At 36.5% G+C, this 10,315-nt stretch overlaps 1 protein-coding gene across 1 annotated transcript; it reads right to left on the bottom strand.

The window, feature by feature from the left end:
* Positions 1–4,977: 4,977 nt before the first annotated feature.
* Positions 4,978–7,331, bottom strand: LOC131958057 (uncharacterized). Its single transcript, XM_059322951.1, has 2 exons — positions 6,188–7,331; positions 4,978–5,249 (listed from the first exon to the last, which is right to left on the bottom strand). The coding sequence occupies exons 1-2, from the start codon at positions 7,316–7,318 to the stop codon at positions 5,043–5,045; spliced, it is 1,338 nt and encodes a 445-aa protein (XP_059178934.1). The 5' UTR covers positions 7,319–7,331; the 3' UTR covers positions 4,978–5,042.
* Positions 7,332–10,315: the final 2,984 nt, after the last annotated feature.

Here is a 10,315-nt window from a genome sequence, read left to right as displayed (position 1 = left end):
CAATGGTAAAGTCGGAGCTATGTTATCAATTTTAAAACAACTTCAGTCTTGTTGATTTCTTAACATCTACAGAAAGTTTATCATTTTTAATGTTAACCATTAATGTCCCGTAACGCCCGCTGCCGCCCGACACCGTTAATGTCCCGTAACGCCCGCTGCCGCCCGCTTACAATACGCATAGAAAAATTAAATTTGTTTCATTAAAATTTGGCCTACAAATCCTAATTTTTAACTAAACAGGAAGTCTGATAGTTTCAGCATCCTTTTCCGGTCTTCTATATTCAATGGCGCTTTTGAAAGATAAAAAATAATAGTTTCTTTCTATCTCGAAATTTTAGACTCATCTGTCCGATTTTTAGTAGATTTAATATTAAAAATAAAATAAAATAATGCCTCTAAATGTATCTAGGCATGTATTTTATGAATTATATATCTTAAACATAACCAAATTGATATTTAACTGTTAAATTCGATGCATAGTTGTTTAGACAGAAATAAATAAAGTTGACTACCGAAAATGACCTGTTTTGAATTATCTCCGACATTTTTTATTTTTATACTGTACTTGTACCGAATATAATATATTCTATTTAATACTGTTGGAAAGCCAGGTTTATTCCCAACATTAAGCAGTAATTTTTATCTTAATTTTCAATTTCATTTAAACAAAAACAAATATTTTGTGAAACTATTCACTTGATCATACAGAGTTATGCTCCTTACATTGGGCCGTCATGGGTGGAGTTTTGGTAGAATGAATGGGACATTAATGGTTAAATAAATGTCCTATACATTCTCTAGTATTTTAATTGTGGCTGTATATATGTAGATTCATTACTTTAAAGGTGTTTCAGTTGTTTTTAAACAGGGGTGAAGATAGTTTCTGTTTTGTATTTTCATAATATAAAGATTATAATAGCTTGCATGGGAACAGGAATTAAGTAAACTATATTCATTCATTTGTAGAAACACTAATTATTCTAATTAAAATGGTAACTAATTAACATATAGCATGAATAGATAACGATTAACAATATTCTCATTAATCTCAGATATTACTATATTGTTTTTAAAACACTGATTAATTTGCACTTTTAATCTACTGCACTAAGTTAGTCTACAATAGGTAGATTTAATTACTTAAATGAAACTCATTAAAAAAAACACATAATTATCTAATTCAACATGACAAATAGTGCTTTCACCATGTATGGAAATACAATATATATTGTATAAACCCTATTTGCTTATTGTATAGTGATATTGCCATAAGATATACAATACAGTATAATGTTCTAGTTTTTCAAATGCTCAATCCCTTTTCAAGTTTATTGTATCACCAGGGATAAGGTTTTATACTGGGGTGGCAGGGGTGATTTGGTTTACAACCATAGCTAATTACAGTATATTACTATTAGAGATAACTTTAAACCAATAAGATGAGGTGGACAGACATACTGAAAAATAGTTTGTTATTGTCTATTAAATATAACTTTGGTCGTTAGTTTACTATTGTATTAGTATTTCTTTGTGCATAATGTATATGATAAAATATTTTCGTTAACATGATACATCACTTTATATTTTAGTATGGAGTCGTTTTTATATATTAAATGTAGTTTATGATGCAGGTTTATGTTGAGCATGCTGTCTGAGGCATGAATTTGTTTTTTTTAAAAAACTTTTCTGATTGACATGTACATTGATTTGAATTGCTGTAATTTAAAAAATAAAAGTTATCTGTGATTTTTGACATCCTTTCAAGTAATAAAAAAAACTATTGTTACAGTTGTTTGTGGAAAAAATTTTCAATATCATATTGAAATTTATTTTCATGGTGTTATACATGAATTGTTGAATATTTTCTTTTACTACTTGAAGTGGTGTACGCTTTTAATTTCATAACTTATTAGTGGACATAATTTTTTTTTATGTATTAAATATACCATTTTCCCCCTATATTAAAAAACAACTTTTTCCAAGTGACAATATTTCTGGCATTGTACTTACTTTTGCACCTGTATATTCCAGTGAGGGGCACAGCATGAGGCATAGTTTGAACGACAAGTTTTAATGCAATCAACTAGACAAATAATTTTTAAAAAGTGTTTCATTATTTCAAGTAGGCTTGTTTAATTTTAAGTGTGTATTTTTTGTTTTAAATTTGAAGTCTAAAATGAAGTCAAAATGTTTTCTTAAGGTAAACAAAAAAAAACGTAGGAACTAAATTTACATACCCAAGAGGTTTAATATCACAGATTGGGAACTGCTGAAGTAAAGAACAGATAAGGATAATCCTGTTTATAATCACCTACTTGGAATAATGAGTTAAAAGTAACTTAGGCTAGTCAATGAGTGTTTAATTAATCCCACATGGTTCACTCTATGTTCTGGGTTTTTTCATGTACCTGCCTGGTTTTACATTTCATTAGTTGACTGTCTACTTACATTAGCTGGTAGCTTTGTTTAACTTTGTCTTAAAATGTCAGTTGCTTTCAGACTTCTTTGTATGCTGGTATGTATGTGTATGTTTAATTTTTTAAAATTGTTGCAAAAGTGTTGTGGTAACATAAACATAACTGAGTGTGTATGCAGGTGTACAATGTCGTTGGTTGTGTTAGACCTACTGAGTAGACCAGTAGCCGTACCAATTTTATTTTTTTCTCTGTGTCATCTCTTCTTGAGTTGATTGCACACCTGTTGTCAACAAAGGTTGTATTTATCTATCTTCAACTGGCTAGTGTCAACTACATTGTACCCTTTGTTTGAGTGGGTTATTTATTGCTGGCGCAGAAGCTGCAAGTGTGTAAATGTGTTGAGGTGTGTCTTTTTTTTTTTTTAATGTTCACTCCCAGTTATAGACATGTATGTTTTATTTAATACTTCCCCATTCCAAATGTGTAATATCATTCTGGATTTAGTCTAATGACCACAGAGGTAGACACAGGCTAACAGTCATGTGTTTGATGTCATTCTTTGATAGATTTATCAAGCTTTCCCAGATATGATAGTCATCATTTTACATGTTTTTTTCTTTTATAGCACTCTTGCATTCAATTCTGATGAACAATGGTAATTAAATTTGATTTACACTTGTGAAACATGTTACAATATTTCATAAACACCTGGTTTATGATCTTAACTGCCATACAGATTAAAAAAAAAGAAATTCCTGGAAATTATTTTTTTGCATTTTTATAAAAGGATCTGAAGGGATGCACAATTTTTATTTTACACTAACATATATCAAGTATCACTTTTTATATGTACTGAAGTGTTTATAAATTTAAAGATAAGATTTACTACATTACCATCTTGAATTAAATGAGCTTCACGTTGGGAACATTTTTAAAAATTAGCCTCACAGTATGTGTTCATTTCCTTTTTTTTTCTTGAGGGGAGACAGATGAATTTATAAACAGTCCAATGGCTTGAAACTTTACCACCAGGAATATAGCTTTTTATTGTGTCAGCAAATATTTGCAAGTCTCACTTGTTCATGTAAGCATAGCACTGTTTCATATATCGGATGTACATTTTTTTTTCAATATTTGTATAAAAAAAAGACCAAAAACTTTTTTTTGTGGATTATTTTAAAATGTGTTTATTTAAGTGTAAAAATCAATGTAAATTTTTTGTTATTATTTTCATCATACGTAATCTACTCATACTTACAATGTTCTATTCAAATGTCAGCATTTTTTGCCATTAAAATGCAATTTTCATCAATACAATATTCTGTTTCATTTGTACGTGTGGGGCTATAACAATGTAACAAATATATAGTAAGATTTGGACAATATAGTTTGTACAGTAAGAACCAACAATTTGAACAATACTATAAACACTCACACACCTCCCACCTTGATACTTCGTACTGCCTAGAGGATAGGGTTGCATTAATTGATAGGATTACATGTAAGGTCAATTTGTAATTATTGTCCTCCAATTTTTTTTCTTTTTGGGGAGAGGGTAAATTGACTAGGGGTAATTTCTTGCGCCTTTGTAATCCAGAGCTTTTCCATGTATTACAATGATATACGCTACATTGAGATTGAAAGCATTACATACAAAACAGAAAAGTTAAGGAAAAAAGTTACAGCACATGACACGCTTGGACTTTAAATCTTAGAGCATAGATACTTGCAATGAGTTTTTCATGTGCTGCTATTACAACACTACAAGAAAAAAAATCCAGTGGAGTATTTTAAATAACACAGATGTACCTGGATACAATATATGGATGGCCTATTTTCTAAGATCCTTAATGTCAGAAAAATGGTTACTTTATAAAAGGTAAGGAATTGTGAATCTTGTGCTATTTTCAGTTTATCATTTCATTTATGAAATCACATTTATTATTCAGAGACGTTTTTCTTGACGTTTTATATTTCTGGTACTTCAAAACTGAAACAAACATCATGACACTTATTTTTGGAGTTATTATTATTATTATCCACGTTATTTCTTTGTAATGGATCCAGACACTTTTTCGCCCCCCCCCCCCCCCCCCACACACACACATACGCAGTTTGCCTTCCACTGTGCTTATTTCCCCTTATAATTATTCGGTAACCGTAGACCCTATAACATGGGTTATGTCCCCTTATTATAATATATTGACTGTGGCTTTTATTGTCTCGTTTATGTCCCTTTGAATATACACGCAACCACAAGTGAATTTTGTAGTCATCATAACAAATTGGTTGCTAAGTAAATCACCAGACACTTTTAATAATATTTACAAGTGTTTTAAAAGCAGATAATTTTTTTTCACATATCTCGTTAATCGATTTCTTTATTATGTTTGACTCGGCCTAAAACAACCTTTTCCATTCATTGAGTTAATTCCCTGACAGCAGAGGCGTAGCGAGGGGGGGGGGGGGGGGGCGCCAAATTGAAAGTTTGAGGGGGGGGGGGGGGGGTGGTGCAAATGAAAAGTTCGAGGGGGGGTGCAAATCGAAACTTTGTCCCCGGGCGCCGAGAAGGGTCGCTACGCCTCTGCCTGACAGTCAACACAACAATAAAATACTAGGATGAAGCTAATTGTTTTTGTTTTTGCAGAAAGAGACAAGTCGAACAATACTTTGGATCAGAGCCCCTGCGTCTAGAAGCACAATGCCAGCAAAAGTTATCGCAAAGATGGTCACGCCGAAGTATCCGATTGTTTGAGCCGAGGGGCGTTCGTCGTCAACGCTGATGTACTTCCGTTTCGTCGCGGACACGTCTGTTTTGTCCACGCTTAGTTCCTGTAATTTAGACAACGTTTTTTTTAGTGTGTTGTACCGGGTTTAGTATACACTCGTAAATTAGACCAACCCAATATTTTTGTATGTAGACATTACAAATTGCACTGAGTGTAGGGTTTGTTGTGCTTTGTTGAGTTTAAGAGCGTGGTTATCGGGGATGTTTTCAGATGTTTTTCTTCGACGGAGCTCTTGAAACTTCCGGGGGTGGGGCACTGGTACGTAATTTCTATATAAATAATATTTTATTGTATTTCGTCTGTGGGCCCCTCCCCCCCCCCCCCCCCCACGGAGAGATGCCTGAAAAATCACTGATTAGTATTACCGGTGTTCGATAATATAATACTGTAATGTCAATCTCTCTCTCTCCCCCCCCCCCCCCCCCCCATTCCCCTTCTTCTCGTCGAAAAAGAAAAAAATATACAATTTATATAGAAAACACATACTTTAACCTTCCCCCTGGAAATTTAAGTGCGGCCCCCTCCCAAAAGTTTCAAGTACTGCGCCCAAGAGAAAAAAGCTGAAAGAAATTCTTATGAAAGACTATTGACATATCAGCTCTATAGACAATGAAATAAGATTTACTTAACAGCTCAATAGATGATAAAAGACGATAATGGAAGACCGTAATAGAAGACGATAATTAAATACGGTAATGGAAAATTGGTGATGGAAATCGAAGACTATGGTGGAAGACAACGAAGGAAGATGATGATGAAAGACGATGATGGATGACGATGATGGATGACGATGATGGATGACGATGATGGATGACGACGGTGGATGACGATGATGGAAGACGTTAATAGAGGAAGTGGATAGAAATCGATGGTGGAAGACGATAATGGAAGACGATGGTGAAAGACTATGGTGGAAGACGCTGGTTGAAGAAGATAATGGAAGACGACGATGGATGACGAAGATGTTAATAGAAGACTTACTTTTTGAATGGACGAGGTTAGCTGCTCCACCTTACTCGAAGCCAGGGGCGTGGACAAGACGTTGGCTGGGCAGCTGCACCCACACTCCAGGCCGGTGGAGGGCAGGGGACTCGACGTCTTGGTGGTGGTGCCAGTTGTGGTAGTGGTGATGCTGCTGGTTATATGTGCACTGCTAGTGCTGATAGACGTCGGGGAGCTGGTGGCGCTGATGGTGGTTTGGGTATTGGTGGCGCTGATGGTGGTTTGGGTATTGGTGGCGCTGATGGTGGTTTGGGTATTGGTGGCGCTGATGGTGGTTTGGGTATTGGTGGCGCTGATGGTGGTTTGGGTATTGGTGGCGCTGATGGTGGCGCCGAGAGTCGTTTGGGTATTGGTGGCGCTGATGGTGGCGCCGAGAGTCGTTTGGGTATTGGTGGCGCTATTGATAGTTTGGGTACCAGTGGCGCTTGAGGTGGCGCTGATGGTGGTTTGGGTATTGGTGGCGCTAATGGTAGCGCTGAGAGTATTTTGGGCACCAGTGGCGCTGTTGGTCGTCAGGGACCCAGTGGCGCTGTTGGTCGTCAGGGACCCAGTGGCGCTGTTGGTCGTCAGGGACCCAGTGGCGCTGTTGGTCGTCAGGGAACTGGTGGCGCTGCTAACCGGCTGTGTGCTGCTGATTGTCTGGAAGAGGGCGCTACCAGTCATGGACGACGCGATAGATGTCGCAGGCTGGCTAGAGAAGCCCGAAGACCAGGGCTGGGATGGTAAGACTGGGTCAGAAGGAATCGGGTGCGAGGACCACGGCGTGTGTAACACAGAAGAAACTGTTGTCGCATCTAAGACAGACAGAGAGGTAAACACTGAAGGAGAAGCATACAACGTTTGAGGTGCAGCTCGACTGAGAGATGACAACGAACTCGTTTGTTTCAGTGAAGATGCCCCAAATGAAAAGGAACCGGAAATAGAAAAAGGGTCTTTAGAATGAGACTGTGAAATTATAGGAGAGCTGGAAACGCCATCGTTTAGCGAATAAGTGCTAAAAAAGCTTCCGGTAAGATGGCTGCTGGGCGGATCAATCGTTGACATCGGTATCGACATCGTCAGAGAGGTAGGCGCTATTGAACTCGATTCCCACATTGATGAGGACGGCATCGATACGGACTCACTAATCAATGAGGAGCTTTCTGGAAAAAAATATATTGGGCGATCGTTTAAATGCGAGAGAAAACTTCATTGAAGAATTTCAATAGTCAAATCAAAATGATATAGGGCGACAGTCTAGGTTATTGGTTTATTGAACGTGAGTAGCGATCGTGTTATGGCGGGTCATGTTGACGCATGATTGGTGCCCTAAAAACAGATGGACTAAAGCGAAAAGGGTTTAAAATCCTAGTACTTAGGCCTATTAAAACGTAACCGTGACGTAATCGTATTTTTTTTTTGCTTAATAATCATTTTAGAATTTTATTGTAAACTGTATGAAAGCATTGAGTGTGCGTTAATCCTCCGAAAAAAAGGTAAAACACCTTTCGACGACCGCCCCGATTAATGTAGGCGTCAAATGGAGCCCGGGGGTGCTCAGGGTCTCCCTAACGCAGGGGCGCAGGCGGATAAACCTGGTATAGTTTGATCATAAGAATGAACCCTGAGCATAACAAAATAGATTCAATTTAAAAATTTCTGTAATGTAACAAATCAAATTTTAAAATATTTTTCAAAAAAATAATTTAAGGTAGGCCTATCAGGCGGAGCAAAAATATTTGGATTGTAATAGAATAAATTTAACCGGACCCAGCTATTGGATACTTGCCCTACTTGACAAAGATTAGGTTAATCCTCTCTACTTTTTGTAGAGCTTTAAACCTCCACCATAACGTTCCATTTTGTCCGGTCCCCGGCTGTTGATTTTTCAGCCTCAACCATATTAGTTATTAGCGGAACATAATCGTTAAGATTAAAATACATCCTAACAAGTGGGATCCGCTAAACAGATCACCGCACTACATGAGCTTAAAAAGATCGCTCAGTTCCTTACACGAGATTTAGTTTTTACCATAGCGATTTCCGAACACTTGAGGCAAAATACACTTACTCATTCATGCGATGGACTCGAGATAGTTTAAAGATACATTATCAAAGCCCAACTCATTTGTTACCGAAGTTTTTGTGGCCAACACAAGAAGAGCAACTCTATTAAGAAACGGATTGTTAGCCCTGTTTCTTCCGCTCATTTTTCTCTAGTGATGGCGAGGTGCTCTGGAGGGGGCATACATTTTTTTGGTAGGGAGTTGGGGTGTGTGTTAGCAATGGTTAAGAATATATTTCTGTATGAAATATATGAAATATATTTTTTGTTTCCTCGGGGGGGGGGGGGGGAGTATTGTCGTCCCCCGCCCCCCTCCTCCTTCGGGGAGATGGCTGAAAGAAACGCTGATTGTTGGCAACAAGACCTTGACGAAGAAACTTGAAACAAGAGAATCGGATTAGTTAAACCTCGATGATATGGAGCCCAACACATCCTTAGGCATCATGTTAGGCTTAGACCGAAACGGTCGTCAACCTTTTGTAATCACCACTTGATCATCTAAAACAACAATACTTGATAATTATGGGAAAAGGTCGAATCAGAAGAGTAGCGTGCTGTACACAAAAGAAACCGAGCATGCGCAAACTAGACGGAAATTACTCAGATGAGATAGAAGGGAGACAAGCACGGTTGAAACATCTGACCGTATTTGATTACATTTAGTCATTGAGGGTAGGCCCTAAGCTAAGAACAGAATAACATTTTTTACATTCTCAAATTTGTCTAAATACATGGATAAAAATAATTACCTTCTCAAGTACTTTCAGAAAATAGTACAATAAAAGAAAAAAAAAATTCATCTGGATAAGACTTTTTTAAAAAATAAAAAAATTACATTTTGCGCGACAGTATATAGATTTCTAGTACAATATCTATACAAAATAGAATTAATGAGGTATCAGCCTTTCTAAGGACCGCATATGACACGATTGAACGAATGAATAAACGTACCACAACAAAGACGTGGCAAAAGTGGCCACGAACTGTTTCCTTTTACTTTTCTTCAAAGAAGAAAGTGTCAAATATGGCCTTGAACAATTATTACACTTTTTTTCCTCACTGCAGTGTTGCATGTCTATTCATGACAAAGATCTAGAATCTAGTAAGTAGAACACCGCTTGCCTACTTCGCTAAGTTAAGGGGAAATAGTCTCCTTTAAAAAAAAAAAACACCCTTCTCCCATTTACAAATTCACTACTAAGTCTACCATGAATCATGACCCTTCTCCGTTTTTCGCTTTCTACGCTTTTATTTACATATCGTTAATATTAAAATTGATTTCTCACGTGGTACATATTTTAGCAAAATCCCAACAAAATGTACCAACATTTAACACTATCATAGTAAAAATTAATTTTTTGTATTTCGTTTTTTAAGTGCCTTCATTTAAATGCCCTGATCCACAAATCATTGTTTACCTTTTTTGTTCTTGCAATAAACATTTTTGTAATATTTCAATTATGTAACAGACTAACGCGCGCACACACATATTATATTGATGTACTTGTTTATATTTGAAAATAAAAGTATTAAAAAAAAATTCGACTGCAAAGCTATTGAAAAATTATCATTGATCTTTAATCATTCAAGAAAACTTAATTAAAATTTACCACAAAATAATCAATAGTTCGTAAAGTAGTTCCAAATGGCACATAAAACCAGTTTTTAAAAAAGAAAATTCTTCAAGAGAGCAGACTGAAGCAAATATTGAAGCTTTTAAAGTTTATTTATAAAATTTCAGTTTTTAAGACTGATAATTAACTTATACCATAATCAAGATTCTTTAAAGCGTAAAAAAACAAACTAATTTGCAGAACCACGTAATAAACATGCACAAACGTCATTTTTATAAAGTAATTGGTCTCTAATCGCCGTGGAGGGGGGAGTGGGTGGGGGGGCAGGCTTCGTTCTTAATTTTAGTCTACGTGTCAACTGGTTATGCACCATTGAGGCCTGCTTTCTTTTTGAAGAGTGGCTGTCCCCAGCTAACGAGCCTCACCTGGAAGCCCGGGGATTTGAACTCGAGACTTTTCGGTTTATCAACCATGAGCTTTACCGACTCG

The sequence above is a fragment of the Physella acuta genome, unplaced genomic scaffold (genome assembly GCF_028476545.2).
Source record: "Physella acuta isolate Inbredline_101_S28 unplaced genomic scaffold, ASM2847654v3 ptg001287l, whole genome shotgun sequence".
In the NCBI taxonomy this organism is placed as follows: domain Eukaryota; kingdom Metazoa; phylum Mollusca; class Gastropoda; family Physidae; genus Physella; species Physella acuta.
Note: the sequence above shows the minus strand (reverse complement) of the source record. Positions and strands in the feature narration are given on the sequence as shown.